At 60.5% G+C, this 14,744-nt stretch overlaps 1 protein-coding gene across 3 annotated transcripts in view; it reads left to right on the top strand.

Annotated features, from left to right (window-relative positions):
* TMEM94 (transmembrane protein 94) overlaps nucleotides 1-14,744 on the top strand; it is a 35,866-nt gene that overhangs the window by 17,390 nt on the left and 3,732 nt on the right. For 2 of the 3 annotated variants that reach the window (XM_060082939.1, XM_060082941.1), the window contains exons 5-25: nucleotides 4,974-5,093; nucleotides 5,432-5,559; nucleotides 5,864-6,000; nucleotides 6,574-6,776; nucleotides 7,131-7,282; nucleotides 7,667-7,769; nucleotides 7,986-8,072; nucleotides 8,334-8,450; nucleotides 8,838-8,894; nucleotides 9,196-9,300; nucleotides 9,429-9,593; nucleotides 9,774-9,983; nucleotides 10,649-10,964; nucleotides 11,414-11,587; nucleotides 11,979-12,081; nucleotides 12,203-12,420; nucleotides 13,132-13,313; nucleotides 13,405-13,543; nucleotides 13,792-13,907; nucleotides 14,028-14,127; nucleotides 14,473-14,581. In XM_060082939.1, the coding sequence (XP_059938922.1) occupies nucleotides 4,974-5,093; nucleotides 5,432-5,559; nucleotides 5,864-6,000; nucleotides 6,574-6,776; nucleotides 7,131-7,282; nucleotides 7,667-7,769; nucleotides 7,986-8,072; nucleotides 8,334-8,450; nucleotides 8,838-8,894; nucleotides 9,196-9,300; nucleotides 9,429-9,593; nucleotides 9,774-9,983; nucleotides 10,649-10,964; nucleotides 11,414-11,587; nucleotides 11,979-12,081; nucleotides 12,203-12,420; nucleotides 13,132-13,313; nucleotides 13,405-13,543; nucleotides 13,792-13,907; nucleotides 14,028-14,127; nucleotides 14,473-14,581 (3,041 nt within the window). The remainder of the gene's footprint in view (nucleotides 1-4,973; nucleotides 5,094-5,431; nucleotides 5,560-5,863; nucleotides 6,001-6,573; nucleotides 6,777-7,130; nucleotides 7,283-7,666; nucleotides 7,770-7,985; nucleotides 8,073-8,333; nucleotides 8,451-8,837; nucleotides 8,895-9,195; nucleotides 9,301-9,428; nucleotides 9,594-9,773; nucleotides 9,984-10,648; nucleotides 10,965-11,413; nucleotides 11,588-11,978; nucleotides 12,082-12,202; nucleotides 12,421-13,131; nucleotides 13,314-13,404; nucleotides 13,544-13,791; nucleotides 13,908-14,027; nucleotides 14,128-14,472; nucleotides 14,582-14,744) is intronic. The other variant, XM_060082940.1, reaches the window with a different exon arrangement.

Genomic DNA, 14,744 nt, shown 5'->3' with positions numbered 1-14,744 from the left:
CTCCTGTGGCCTCGAGTTCCTCTGTTGGGTTCAGCTGAGGCTGAGCACTTACAACAGTGGGATGGGGCTGCTTCTACCCGAAAAGCTTCAGTGTCAGGGGAGAAGCAGGGCCACGCCTCCCCTCTGTGGTAGAGGCCTTGCTTAGCCTTGGCTCCTTGGCCCCAGGGATCTCCTGGAGGTGCCTGGGGGTGGGGAGTGGGAGTTTCTGAGCATCTGGGAAGTAGGAAGAATTGCTTCCTGCCTTTGGGTACTTAAGTCCGGGGCAGATTTTCCTCACCCTTCTTGGCCCCGCTAGGCAAGAAAGGCAGACCTCAGGTGGCACGTGTATGACAGGCGTTCTTATTTCTTACACCATCCCCGTGCTTGCACAGACCTCCCCCCCCGCCATGGGTGCCCGGGCACGCTGGGTGCCAGCCTAACTCTGTGCTTTGAGAAAGGCCACCTAGCCAGCTCACGCATGAGCCCTTTCTGAATTTCCTTTGGAAAGCATGAATGTCTCTCACCAATTTCCTCAGCTTCAGCTCTCATACCGCATAGGGGAAAAGCCATGGGGTAATGAGAGAAACAGTGATTTTACCCATACCCGGGACCCTCCTGCCAGAGACTGAGTGAAGAGTTGCCATCAGGCCTCAGTGGGCGGCCACGGCAGTTGGATAAGTGGGGTTGGGGCCACGGAGGGTTGGCTGGCCTTGAGGGCTGTGTCCTGGCCCCGGGGCGCTGTGCGGGCAGGCACTTTCTTCAGGAGGCATATAATTACAGAATGGCTTATTTTTCCTCTGTTGTGCTGTCTTTAATCTCCAGTCTGGAGTTGGTGCTCCAAGCCAGACACAACATGCGGGGGCAGATGCACTCCCTTAGCTCTGCAGGCCCCCTCCCGCCTCTGCCAGCCCTGCCCCGGGAGCATCTGCCACCCTCTGGCCCCTCCTCCCACACCTGGAGAGGAGCAGGGGACAGGTTCTCAGACCCTGGAGGAAGAGAAGGAGCAGAAACAGTTGCTGGGTGGGGTTGCCCAGGGGGTTTGGGGGTGCCTGAAATAAGGCAGCAGATGCAAGGCAGCCACAGGGCAAGCAGAGGGCAGTCCCTGAGTGTCCTAGGTCTAAAGGCCTGGCTGGAGGAAGGCTGCCGCCCTGGCTCTCTGGCTGCTCCCCTTAGCCTTTCCCTGCCTTCCTGAGCCTGGCACTCATTCCAGACCGAGCAGCTGCCCGGGTGATTGTGCAGCCCCGTGGGACTTGTGAGCTCTTCCTTTCTCCCGCCCTTTGGCCGAGCAGCCTTTCCACCTCTGCGGGCCAGCCCTTCCCTGCCCGCAGGAGGTTTGCTCACTTTATCTTTCTGGAGACCTGGCCTAGGCAAGTCCACCCTGGGAACCTGCGCATCCCACTGTGGGGAGGGTTGAGCCCGAGGGAGGAAGGGGAAAGGGGAGGGGAGGCTGGGCCTCCCAAATGTTATTCTTCTTGGGCCTTCTTGGGCCTTCTTGGGATGAGAGGGGCAGGCATCCTCACTTGGACATGAGAAGGCCTGTGGTCTCCCTTTGCTTTTCTCTTCCTCCTTCCAGCCCCTGGAGGCTTTCTTCCCTCGTGCCAGGAGCCAAGGAGGCAGAGATGCAGGCCTTGCCTGACACTCCTTTGTCATGGACCACGGCCTCTCAGGGAGGCCCCCAGATCCCTGCCAGAGGGAGGTGGGTGCTTTGGAGTATAGTATTTACCCTTGTGGGGTACCGGCTCCCTGCCCGGAGGGCCATTTCTTCCTGAGCTGAAATAACCAGTTATCCCCTCGGAGAAGCAGCAGCTCTCATCCTCATAATCCCCCAAAGCCTCCGTGGAGAGCAGGGATTAGGTGAGATTTAGGCAAGGGATCTGGGAGGTCTTTGGGCCAGGCCCACTCTGAAGCCCGTCCTCATCCCTCAGGCTGAGGGAGCTGGCGACAGGCCAGCATGGGGTCTCCACTCAGGGGCCTCCCACCATGTCAGGTCTGCAGCCAGGGGATATGGCCCCCAGTCCATCAACTCCTAGTCGTGGAGATGTGTGTCTGGCGAGGGTCAAGCCTGCCAAGGGGGTGGGTGGACGTGGAGACTGGCAGGGAGGAGGAAATCCAGAACATTGGTGGGCAAAGCTGGGGCAGGACCCCGGGGATAGGAGGGAAGAGGGTAGGGCGTGAGCCCAGGCAGCCAGGGCATCGCTGGCTCAGTGACCCTTGGCCAGGACTCAGTAGGTAAGCCCAGTCCCTTTCTTGGTGCCCCAGGTGCAGGGCTTTGTGCCTCTTGTTCAGGAACTTTCCCTGGTGGAAGCCCACATTGGTGCTCTTCAGGTGGCCCCTGAGAAAGACTCACTCCTCCCCCAGGCCCTGCCTTTCCTGGGGGCCTTCTTTTTCCAGGACCCCCAACTGGGGATCTGTGCGTCAGATCCAATCTGGGCTGGGCCTCACCCCCAGAAGTTTTGATTCACTAGGTCTGGGTGGGGCCTGGACAGCCACGTTTGTAAAGGCTCCAGGTGTTTCTGCTACAGATCCTGGGTTGACAACCCCGACGAAGGTGTCATTGGGACAAGTGGAACTACATGGGCGTTCATTCCTTCATTCAGTCAGTCAGCAAGTATTCACTGAGCTGCTGCCCTGTGATAGGTGCTGTCTTAGTGGTTGGTGGAGGAGTGTGGAGATGGAAGAATTTAGTACCCTTTTCAAGGCATTGGCAGTCTGGTGGGAGAGCCAGACAGGCAAATCTATAATGACAGTCCTCCATGACGCCGCCTGTGAGCGAGGTTGCCCGGGGTGCCTTTGGAATACAAACCTCCCCCTGTACGTGCAGCCCTGGGTTTTGGGAAGACTTCCCAGAGCGGGCGGTGTTTGAGCTGAGTCTCAAAGGAGAAGTAAGAGTTGTCTGGGGCAGGGAGTGTGTTCTTGGCTAGGAAAATCCATAAAGGTGCTGACACATGAGCTGGGGGAGTGAAGCATGTAACAGGAATGGCAGGAAAGGAGGCTGGAGAAGCTGGCAGATCCCAGACCACGCTCAGGAGTCTGGGCTGGATTTTAAAGGTAAACAGTGTCAGTTCATCAGACGTGCTCTCACTGGCTGGGGTGCAGCGGTTGGTTTGGAAAAGGTAGGGACTGGGAGGTGGGGGGGGAGGCAGAGGTTGTGGGGAGGGGCTGGGGTGCCTGGGTGATGGTAACTGCAGGAGGGGTGCTGGCCCGGGCGGGGAGGGCCGGGTGGCCAATTTTGGGGGGTTGGACGTATCAACTCATAGGTACCTATGAAACAACTGTGCGGCAGTTTAGGGAACGGGTCGGAATTCGGGGTAGCGGTCAGGCTAGAGGTGAAATTTAGCAGTTGTAAGCTTATTGGTGGCAGATGAATCCATGTGGCTGAGGTTGCCCTGGAAACGTACATAAAGTTGTGGAGAAGATGTCGTAGGATGAACTGTGGGGTAGAAGGACAGGACAAAACAGGAGACAAGCCCAGGAACAAGGGGTCTCAATGGGAGAGGTCAGGCCACGGGGTCACGTAGGACAATGTGCTGGGAACTACCCCTGTCCATGCCACGTTCCACCTACCCGCAGTGAGAGGAGAGTGCGGTGCGGGCAGTGCAGGTCCTTTCCTGGCAGCAGCTGTCTTTTCTTCTGAGATTGTGTCCTTCCCAATGTGGTAGGGTTACAGTAGCCTCCCTTTTATGAAATGGTGGTAACAGAAGTTGGTGGGGTTTTTTCCTTAATGTTTTTTTACTAGGAACAACGTAAAGCCAGAATCTCCAGGTTAGTTCTCTTCTCCCCACTTAAACAATACATATTTTCTGGCCCGGGAAATCCGAAAGATGGCCCCAGTGCAATAAGTCGGGAGCTCAGTGGTGAGCACGGTCTGAGTGGGACCGGGGGATGCTGTTGGTGGTGGGTTGGGAGTTGAGTGAAAGGTGAGTTAGAAGACACTGAGTAAAGAAAGGTTTGTTTCTGGTTTTGTTTTTTTGTTTTTTGTTTTTATTTTATTTATTTATTTATTTAGTTTTGGCTGTGTTGGGTCTTCGTTTTTTTTTTTTTTGCGGTATGTGGGCCTCTCACTGTTGTGGCCTCTTCCGTTGCGAAGCACAGGCTCCGGACGCGCAGGCCCAGAGGCCATGGCTCATGGGCCCAGCCGCTCCGCGGCATGTGGGATCTTCCCGGACCGGGGCACGGGTGTCCCCTGCATCGGCAGGCGGACTCTCAACCACTGCGCCACCAGGGAAGCCCCCCGTTTTTTTTTTTTGTTGTTGTTTTTTTATTATTTTTAAGACCAGACTCTCTCTTCTTGTTGCTTTTTTTTTTTTTTGGCTGCATTGGGTCTTTGTTGCGGTGCACGGGCTTCTCATTGTGGTAGCCTCTCCTGTTGTGGAGCACGGGCTCTAGGCACGCAGGCTTCAGTAGTTGTGGCTTGCAGGCTTAGTTGCTCCGCAGCATGTGGGATCCTCCCGGACCAGGGCTCGAACCCATGTCCCCTGCATTGGCAGGCGAGTTTCTAACCACTGCGCCACCAGGGAAGCCCAGGTCTTCGTTTCTGTGTGAGGGCTTTCTCTCGTTGCGGCAAGCGGGGGCCGCTCTTCATCGCGGTGCGCGGGCCTCTCACTGTTGCGGCCTCTCCCGTTGCGGAGCACAGGCTCAAGACGCGCAGGCTCAGTAGTTGTGGTGCACGGGCTTAGTTGCTCCACGGCAGGTGGGACCCTCCCAGACCAGGGCCCAAACCCGTGCTCCCCGCACTGGCAGGCAGATTCCCAACCACTGTGCCACCAGGGAAGGGAAGCCCTCTGGTTTTTGTTTTAAACTTGGCTTTGAGGAGCAGGGCACTGTGTACTTGAATGTCTTTTAATTTGGTGGAGATCTGAACATGCTCACGCCCTAAGGAGTCCGGGCTAGTGGAGGGAGGGAGCTTGAGGATTTGGGAGAAGGGAGGAAGGTTCTGGGGAGGTGGGCGGGGAGGGCCTCCCGAGGGATGCTGAGTGCCTCCTGCTTCCCTCCAGGGCGAGGCTCCCTTGGCCCTTGGCCTGTCCACCCGGAAGGCCCTCAGCATCCTGAAGGAGCAGCTGGAGGCGGTGCTGGACGGACACCTAAAAGAACAGAAGAAATGTCTCACATGGAAGGTGACACGTCCTCATGGGGAGCCCAGAGCCTAGTTGGGGCGGTGGAAAAGCTTGGGAAGCACATTCTCGGGGCCATGACTCTCCCTGTCACCCTGGATGGTGTGACCCGACTGAGGCATCACTAAAAATCAGAAAGAGGCCGGGGTTCCTTTCAGAGTGATGTCCTGATGCCAGCCGAGACCAAAGCGAGAAGACAGAGGTGGCCGCCCGGGCTCTCCGTCGGGTGGGCCGGGGAGGAAGGCGGCCAGATCCTAGCGGTACAGAGAATCTTGGCTCCTCCCTCCTCCCTTGGCCCCCAGGGCCTCTCACTCCCTGGCCTCCTGCCCCTCCCTCCTCAGGAGCTGTGGAGAAGCAGCTTCCTGTACCACAGTAACCGCTGCTCCTGTTTCCACTGGCCCGGCGCCTCGCTCATGCTCCTGGCCGTGCTGCTGCTGCTGGGCTGCTGCGGGGGCCAGCCGGCTGGCAGGTACGTGGTCCGAGGCCCTGGGAGGGGCTCCTTCCCACCTCTCGCAGCACAGGGTCTGGGCTTGCCCCCTTCCCGCCTCCACACCCGCCTGGGACATCCCGGGGAGCGGGGAGCTGCCCCCAGAGTCAGCGCCTGGGTCGTGTAGGGATCCACAGTCCCTTGGCCAGCTGGTGTCAGAACCAGAAGGAGACCCTCTTTTCAGAAGGGACTGGGGAGGGGAGTGTGGGGCCCTGGGTTGGCTGGGCTGGAGACCCCCCGGCCCGCCCCCACCCTCCGCCAGCGCCCCCTCTTCTCTCCCTGGCAGCCACGGGGTGGAGCTGGTGAACGCCTCTGCGCTCTTCCTCTTGCTGCTCCTCAACCTCATCCTCATTGGGCGGCAAGATCGCCTGAAGCGCCGCGAGGTAGAACGGAGGCTCCGAGGGATCATTGACCAAATCCAAGGTGAGGCCAAGGGGCAGGTGAGTCAGATGGGAAAAGACGCCCTGGGATGTGTCAGAGCCCTGGAGCTCCCGTCCCGAGCCCCAGCCAGGAGCCCCAGCACATCGGCATTGCCTGCAATTGGCATTCAGGGGATAAGGATGCCCTGCTTTCTTCTCAGTGGTGCAGCGAGAGCCGTGGGACGGCTGTGGGTACCCAGGCAGTGGCCTGGGGCGGGCAAGAAGGCTAATGGCTCCTCAAAGCCAGGGACCAAATTGGCTTAACCTTTGACGTTTGTCCCCCTCACAAAGCTCAGCACACCCCTCAAAGCCCTTAGCAAAGTTAGCAAAATGTATTTGAATGGAAGGGGGGTACAAAGAATAGGAGCTTCAGGTGTTCAGAGGAGGTGCAGGTGCCTGCACTGGGGTGGTTGGGAGGTGACCTTGTAGAGGGGAAGTGTGGGAATGAGTGGCGTGGGCTGATGCAGGCCTTCTGGGGACGGGAGAAGAGCAGACACAGCTTCACAGCTGTGTGCTGGATCTGGCTGGTGTGTGGATCCAATGGGTGAGGCTGTTTCCCTCTTTCCATTCTCATCAGATGCCCTCAGGGATGGCAAGGAGATCAAGTGGCTAGATGCCATGTACCCAGACCTCCACATGCCCTTTGCACCATCCTGGTCCCTACACTGGGCCTACAGAGATGGACATCTGGTCAACCTGCCAGTTAGCCTGTTGGTAGAAGGAGACATCATAGCTCTGAGGCCTGGCCAAGAATCGTTTGCTTCTCTGAGGGGGATCAAGGTAGCTGGAGGCTTTTCTCCTTCCCTGGAAATGCTGTGGGAGTGTCCACCGGCAATGGTGGGAGGGTCCCTGGGCTTAATCCTGATGCTTCCTGCCCAGCTCATGGGTTTCTTGGCAAGGGCTCCAGGAGAATGGAGAAAAGCTGGAACATCTTTCTCCTTGTCCTGTTCTTTCTTCTGTCTGATCCTCAAGCTGCTAGGAATCCAGTCCCCCAGGCCCCACCCTAACTGGCTCCTTGCTAACTGATGGTCCCTAACCCAATGAGATGTCTCCACTTAGCCAGAACGGTCAAGGAAGACGGCTTCCATGGAACCCATTAATCACCCTCGACCTCCTCCCCTTCGTCGCTGGCAGGATGATGAGCACATCGTCTTGGAGCCGGGAGACCTGTTTCCACCTTTCTCTCCACCCCCCTCCCCCCGGGGAGAAGTGAAGAAAGGGCCACAGAACCCCCAGCAGCACCGGCTCTTCCGCGTCCTTGAGACCCCTGTGATTGACAACATCAGGTGAGGGCGCCCCCCTGCCTTCCTCCTGTCCCCTGACTTCTCGGCCTCCGTGCCTCCTGTGAGCAGGGGGCGTGGTGGGGCCGGTGACAGGAAGGAACCTTGTCCATACTGAGGTCCCTTAGCGCAGGCATCTCCGGAGGGTCTTCTCTTTAGTGTCTTGTGAGAATTCCTCGACTGGGTGATTGACCCCATCTCAGTCTGAACTCCGAGGGGGCAGCTTCAGAGGCTGCCACGAGCCGCTGGCCACAGTGACCAGGAGGCCACTCGGCCGGGGCCAAGGAATAGGAGGGAATTGCAGGACCCAGTGATGCTCGGTGGAGGGGTGGGCTTCTGGCCTCTCCTCTGAGCAGGGCTCGCCCAAGTTAGTATCACCTCTTTCTGCAGGTGGTGCCTGGACATGGCCCTGTCCCGCCCAGTCACCGCTCTGGACAACGAGAGGTTCACGGTGCAGTCAGTGATGCTGCACTACGCGGTGCCCGTGGTCCTGGTGCGTGAGGCGGGGCCGCACAGGGCAGGGGGAGGGCCAGGAAATGGGGGAGCCTGGGGGCCAGACTCCGAGGAGCGTGTGAGTGAAGACTAGAGGGTCCCAGCGTGAGCCGGCCAGTGCCGGGGGCGGGGCTGTGAGTGGGCAGAAGACGGGGAGCCTTAGAGCCTGGGTCCCTCTCTGGAGGGGATAAGGCAGCATCTCTCCTGTTCCTGACAGGCCGGCTTCCTCATCACCAACGCCCTGCGCTTCATGCTGAATGCCCCTGGGGTCACGACCTGGCAGTACACCCTCCTCCAGCTGCAGGTGACGACCGCCCTCTGCTCTCTGTGGCGCTTTTCTCTTTCCCCTGAGACTGCGTCCCCTTGTGGTGCCCTGACTGCCCCTCCCTCTCTGCAGCCCAGGGGTCTCTTAGGCTTAGCTTCAGAGCGCCTGCCTCCCTCCCTCCCTTCCTGCCCCTAGCTGTCCTTTTTACTCAGGGGAGGGCCCCAGGGCCGGGGAAGCCCTTCCCTCCCTCCATCCGCCAGCAAATCTCAGGGAGCCTCAGTGTGGCTCGCTCCTTCCCAGGTGAATGGCGTCCTGCCCATCCTCCCCTTGCTCTTCCCTGTGCTCTGGGTCCTGGCAACTGCCTGTGGAGAAGCCCGTGTCCTGGCCCAGATGAGCAAGGCTTCCCCCAGCTCCCTGGTAGGTTGTTCCGAGGCATCGGGGCGGGTGGGGGTCGGGGGACAGTGCAAAAAGAACCGAAGACAGGAATGAAAAGAGTCGGCTGTGCCCCAGCAGACAGGGCAGAAGTCCAGCCCCACCCCTACCCTGTGGCCCAGCGACAGGCAGGGCCTGGGCAGCTCTCCGAGGGCTTTGCCCTCTCCAGCCAGAAGGGTCTCTAGACCAGGCCCAAGGGGTGGCTGAGTGTCCACCCAGGCTGTCAGCAGACGGGGGATTCGAGGGCTGCCCAGGAGTCCTTCACCAAAGGCGTTGGGAGCCTTGCTGGCACGAGGCCCCACCCACCAGCTCGGAGGCCTGTGAGAGGCTGGCAGTTTCCTCCCCGAGGCTCACCCCCTCTTCTCCGCACAGCTGGCCAAGTTCTCGGAGGACACTCTGAGCAGCTATACCGAAGCCGTCTCCTCTCAGGTACACTCACCCAGGATGGATTCTGCTCCAGGCTCCATACCCCCAGCCCGCGCTCCCTAGGGCCCCTGCTGGAACCCTAGGACTCCCCTACTTTATGGGCTTTGAGCCTCCCACGGGCTCTTGGAGCCCCTCAGTCCACCCATCCCACATGGGTAATGTGTCACTGCCGTGCTGGACACAGGCTTTTCCACCCAACTTCCTGGTGCTCCCCGGACTGTTTCCTCTGTCGGCCCCAGAGGCCATCTCCAGGGAAATATGGCCAAGCCCCAGCTGGCCTCGCGGGCTTTGTCTCTGCCCTCAGGAAATGCTGCGCTGCATTTGGGGCCACTTCCTGCGGGTGATCCAGGGGACGTCTCCTACGCTGAGCCACAGCTCCAGCCTGCTGCACAGCCTGGGCTCTGTCACGGTGAGGGAGGCCCCATGGGAGGACCTGGCCTCGACAGGCTGCTCTCTGGCCGTGTCTGGTCACTTAAGCGGCCCCTGGTGGCTCGGGGACCTCCAAGGCCCGTTCCCGGTCCTCATCTCTCCCTGCAGGTCCTGTGCTGTGTGGACAAACAGGGGATCCTGTCATGGCCCAACCCCAGCCCGGAGACCGTGCTGTTCTTCAGCGGAAAGGTGGAGCCACCGCACAGCAGCCACGAGGACCTAACAGATGACCTGTCCACCCGCTCCTTTTGCCATCCCGAGGTGGAGGAGGAGGTATGGCCCGGGCCTGGCTGGTAGCCTCAGGGAGGGCGAGGCGAGGAGCGGGGAGGAGGGCTCAGGCCTCAGGACCTGCTTCGGAGATGACGCGCTGAGGGGACAAAACAGCCCTGCCTCGCTGGCCCATGGCAGCCGTCGGGACGCCGGTCCGAGGCCTGTGCTCCTTGCTCTCCTCAGCCCCATGAACGAGACGCCCTCCTGGCCGGCTCCCTGAACCCTACCCTGCACCTTTCCAATGAGCAGGAGCGCGGCAACTGGCCAGGCGACGGCCCCAAGGCCCCCGAGCCCTCCTCTTACCACAGAGCACACGGCCGCAGCAAACACCTGTCCGGCTCCAGCGTGAGCTTCAGCAGGGACATAGAGGGCGGTGAAGAAGACCCCGGCAAGGTGAGGGGAGAGGGCGGAGAGCAGCCCGCTTGTCAGCCGCAGGGCGTCCTGGCCTCCCCCGCCGAAGGGGCCACAGGGGTGCAGCCCAGCCTGGATGGATGGAGCCCGAAGCACAGGGGTCGTGGCCTCTGTTCTCGGACCTCCTGAGGCCTCGCCCATGGCTTTTCCGTGAAGTAGGCCCTTCCGCATTTTCCGGGTTTCTCTGATGGTGGTAATCGGTTGGGGCAAGGCCCTTCCTCCTAGTCACAACCTTCAAGAGACAGAGAGCCGGGACTTCCCTGGTGGTCCAGTGGTTCCAGCACTTCCACTGCAGGAGTCGCGGGTTCCATCGAACTAAGATCCTACATGCCACTCGGCCAAAAGCAAAAAAAAAAGTACAAAAGACAGAAAGCCAGTGGCTCCTTCTAAAAATGTTTCCCCTGGCTGAGAAAGGTGCTTCGTTGTTTCTTGCTTGGTCTGGACAACCTCCTCTGAGCTGGTGACAGTGTTGTTGGGCACAGATCCTAGAAGCAGCCAGGAGCCGGGAAGGACGGGGAAGGGGTTTCGAGAGGGAGGGGAGAGCGTGAGCACGAGCACGCCCTGCTGGGAGGCGGGGCCTTCTCTCTGGGGCGCCAGCCGCATCCCTCCCAGTCTGAGGCCCCTCTTCCCCTCCACGTTTCCTCCAGGCCCAGCATGGGCTGGAGGGCGAGCCCTATGAAGCCGAGGACTTCGTGTGTGACTACCACCTGGAGATGCTGAGCCTGTCCCAGGACCAGCAGAATCCCTCCTGCATCCAGTTCGATGACTCCAACTGGCAGCTCCACCTCACATCCCTCAAGCCCCTGGGCCTCAACGTGCTGCTGAATCTGTGCAACGCCAGCGTCACCGAGCGGCTGTGCCGGTTCTCAGACCACCTGTGCAACATCGCCCTGCAGGAGAGCCACAGCACCGTGCTGCCCGTGCACGTGCCCTGGGGCCTCTGCGAGCTCGCCCGCCTCATTGGTACGCGGCCACCGCAGGGGTGGCGGCTGGGCTAGCTGCTGGCCTCTTCCAGGAGGCTGGGCCCCGGGCTCCAAACATGCCAGGTCCGGACGTGGCCTTGGTCAAGAGCACCAGCAACCCTTTGGGCTTCTGATCGACCCCCTTTATTTGGGGGGGCCGTGCCACGAGGCTTGTGGGATTTTAGTTCCCCGACCAGGGATTGAACCCGGGCCCTCAGCCATGAGAACGCAGAGTCCTAGCCACTGGACCGCCAGGGAATTCCCTGATCATCCCCTTTCACCAGGCACCGCCGCTTGACGGCGCTTCCTCATCCGGGAAGATAACTGCCTGTGGGATGGACGTGGGGAGGGAAGCCGCCCAGCCTGACTGGGGTTCCCTCCCCGCCAGGGAGGGTGGTGTGTGGGGGTGGGCTTCCTCCCAGAGGCCCTGTGCCGTCCCTCCTCCTGCAGGCTTCACTCCCGGGGCCAAGGAGCTCTTCAAGCAGGGGAACCACCTTGCGCTCTACCGCCTCCCCAGCGCCGAGACCATGAAGGAGACCTCGCTGGGGAGGCTCTCCTGTGTCACCAAGCGGCGCCCCCCACTCAGCCACATGATCAGCCTCTTCATCAAGGACACCACCACCAGTGAGCCTCCCCGGCTCCACCCGCATCAGGCCAAACCTCCCAGAAGCTGGGCGGGGCGGGGCTCTTTTTAGGGTGTCTTTTTTTAGGGAGCGCTGGGCCGACGAGCATTAGATTCTTCCCGAGATCTCAAACGTGGCAGAGATTGGCTTCGGGGACGGGGGCTGGGATGGTGGTGGCCACAGATGATGGGACTGTCTGGAGGACCAGCAGCTTAGAGCCTGCATTATGCACCCAGTGGCCTTGCCTACAGGTTTGCTGTCATGAGGCCTGGGGAGTTCCCATCCCCCAGGGACTCCTTTAGTGCCCTTCTCAAGGGTGGCAGTATGTCCCCGGAGGTGAGGTGGCTTGGGCACTCATGGCTTGGCCTTCCTCTCCCCACCACTGCCGTCAGGCACAGAACAGATGCTGTCCCACGGCACGGCCGACGTGGTCTTGGAGGCCTGCACAGACTTCTGGGATGGAGCCGACATCTACCCTCTTTCGGGTTCCGACAGGTAGGTAAGGAAGCAGATGCCAGGGGCGAGAGCAGTCAGCTCTGGTGGTCTGCCTGCCCGGCTCCCAGGGGTGGGGCATCCCAGGACCACTCACCTCACTCCCACCCCGGTTCCCCGGCAGAAAGAAAGTGCTGGATTTCTACCAGCGAGCCTGCCTGTCTGGTTACTGCTCTGCCTTCGCCTACAAGCCCATGAGCTGCGCCCTGTCGTCCCAGCTCAACGGCAAGTGCATCGAGCTAGTGCAGGCGCCCGGCCAGAGCAGCATCTTCACCACGTGCGAGCTGCCCAGCACCATTCCCATCAAGTTGAGTGCCCGCCGCGGCAGCTGGAGCTCAGACGGTACTGTGGGCCCTGTCCCCGGGGGCCAGGGGCCGGGAGGGCTCCCAGCGGCCTGGACCAGATCGTAGCAGAGGGGACAGCAGGCAGCACTGGACCTGGAACACCGCAGTGGCTCTCACTGTCTGGTGACATGGGCGAGTCCCTTATTCTCATCTATAACCAGGTGCTTTGTGTGCCCTGCTCACGGGTTCATCGTGTCGCTCCAGTGGGATGACATATAGCAAAGTGCTTTCTTTGAAGGTTATAAAGCAGTAGCGTGTATAGAGCATTAGCCTTACTTGAGTCAGACAAAGGACGGGGTCCCAAAGCCTGCTGGAGCAGAGGGACTCAGGGCTCCACTCACCCCTCCCCACTCCGCCAAACACACAGCTTTCTGGGGTCTCATGACCCCAGAGACCATGAACTGAAGCCATTGCTGAGGGTGGGGCCCACCCCCTAGCCCTGGACCCCACCCCCTAGCCCTGGACCAGGCATTGTCACCTGACTGATGAGTACCTTTCCTTGTCTTTTCCCCTGTGTCTGTTGGCTTCTTTATGTCTTGGTTGTGCATGTGTGTGGCTGCGTGTGTGGTCCCCTGGGGCCCACGTGCTTCTTGATTTGGGCATGGCATCTGCATGTGTGGCCCCGTGCTGCCTCCTGCAATCTGCCGGCTCCTGGGTGTCCTGCCTGGGCCGTGTCCTGGCCGGGCTCTGTGCCTTGTGCCTCCTGAAGAAGGGATCGGGGAGGTGCTGGAGAAGGAAGACTGCATGCAGGCCCTGAGCGGGCAGATCTTCATGGGCATGGTGTCCTCCCAGTACCAGGCCCGGCTGGACATCGTGCGCCTCATTGACGGGCTGGTCAATGCCTGCATCCGCTTCGTCTACTTCTCTTTGGAGGATGAGCTCAAAAGCAAGGTGGGGGAGCGCCCCCCCCCCACTGCTCCCACTGACCCTTTTCCCCACGGCCTTTTGGGCCCATCTGTTCATTGCCATCTGCCCGGTGCAGGTGTTTGCAGAAAAGATGGGCCTGGAGACGGGCTGGAATTGTCACATCTCCCTCACGCCCAATGGTGACATGCCTGGCTCTGAGATCCCCCCCTCCAGTCCTAGCCACACTGGATCCCTGCACGATGACCTGAATCAGGGTGAGGGCAAAGGTTTGGTGTGGACACGAGGTGGGTGTGGGTCATTCCCCTTCCTTGGGGCTACAACTAGAAAGAGCCTCCATGGATCCCTCCCTTGGAAAATGGCTCTGATCTCCCTGCGGCAACAGCAGTCAATGGGGTGCGGGGAGAGGACACCTCGAAACAGGAAGTTTTGCGTCATCTGCAAGGCAAGGAAAGGCCCCCAGAAGTCTGGCCCCAAGGTGAGGGACAGGCTTTTGTCCCCACAGTGTCCCGAGATGATGCGGAAGGGCTCCTCCTAATGGAGGAGGAGGGTCACTCGGACCTCATTAGCTTCCAGCCCACGGACAGCGACCTCCCCAGCTTCCTGGAGGACTGCAACCGGGTACGACGTGGTGGGGGGTGTCTGTGCCCCCAGAGCCCTGGGGTTGGCCCGTGGCTTGTCCAGGGCAGAGGAGTGAGGGAGGAGGGACTCTGAGGCAACTGGCATCTCTGCTCTCTGCAGGCCAAGCTGCCCCGGGGCATCCACCAGGTGCGGCCCCACCTGCAGAACATCGACAATGTGCCCCTGCTCGTGCCCCTCTTCACCGACTGCACCCCCGAGAGTGAGTACCGTGGTGGCGGCTACTCGGCCAGCCTGGCCCTTGTGTGGAGCGCTGCCAGTGCGTGGGCACCCCGCGGGCTCTGGAGGGATGTTGGTTTCCCACGCAGGGAGCGGAGGAATCTGGGCTGGGAAGAGCTGGGGGTCTTGCGGGCTGGAGCCTTGGTGGCCCGTTCTGGGGAGTCAGAAGTGACAGTATTCATACGATGTTCACGAAATTGGGGGCAGGGTGGTCTCAAAGAGGGGCCTGTTTTCCCTTGTCTCTTGCTTTGTCCTGGGGGTCTCTGCCCAGCACCCCACGCGGGGCTCACCTGCCTGACTCTTGTGCCCCCCGACTCTGCCCCCTCAGCCATGTGTGAGATGATCAAGATCATGCAGGAGTATGGGGAGGTGACCTGCTGCCTGGGCAGCTCTGCCAACCTGCGGAACAGCTGCCTCTTCCTCCAGAGTGATATCAGGTCAGGGTGACACCCCAGAGCCGGGGGCCAGCCTCTTCCTCCCGGAGACCCCACAACTGCTCTTGCCCTGGTCGGGACCAAGGAACCTGGACTTGGCGGGGAGAAGAGGGAGCAGGTGCTTGCTCAGTCCCGTGGGGGTCTTGGCACGCTTCAGCTGATGGGT

The sequence above is a fragment of the Mesoplodon densirostris genome, chromosome 18 (assembly GCF_025265405.1).
Source record: "Mesoplodon densirostris isolate mMesDen1 chromosome 18, mMesDen1 primary haplotype, whole genome shotgun sequence".
Classification (NCBI taxonomy): Eukaryota; Metazoa; Chordata; class Mammalia; order Artiodactyla; family Ziphiidae; genus Mesoplodon; species Mesoplodon densirostris.
The sequence above is the reverse complement of the archived record's forward strand: the minus strand, read 5'-3'. Positions and strand labels throughout refer to the sequence as shown.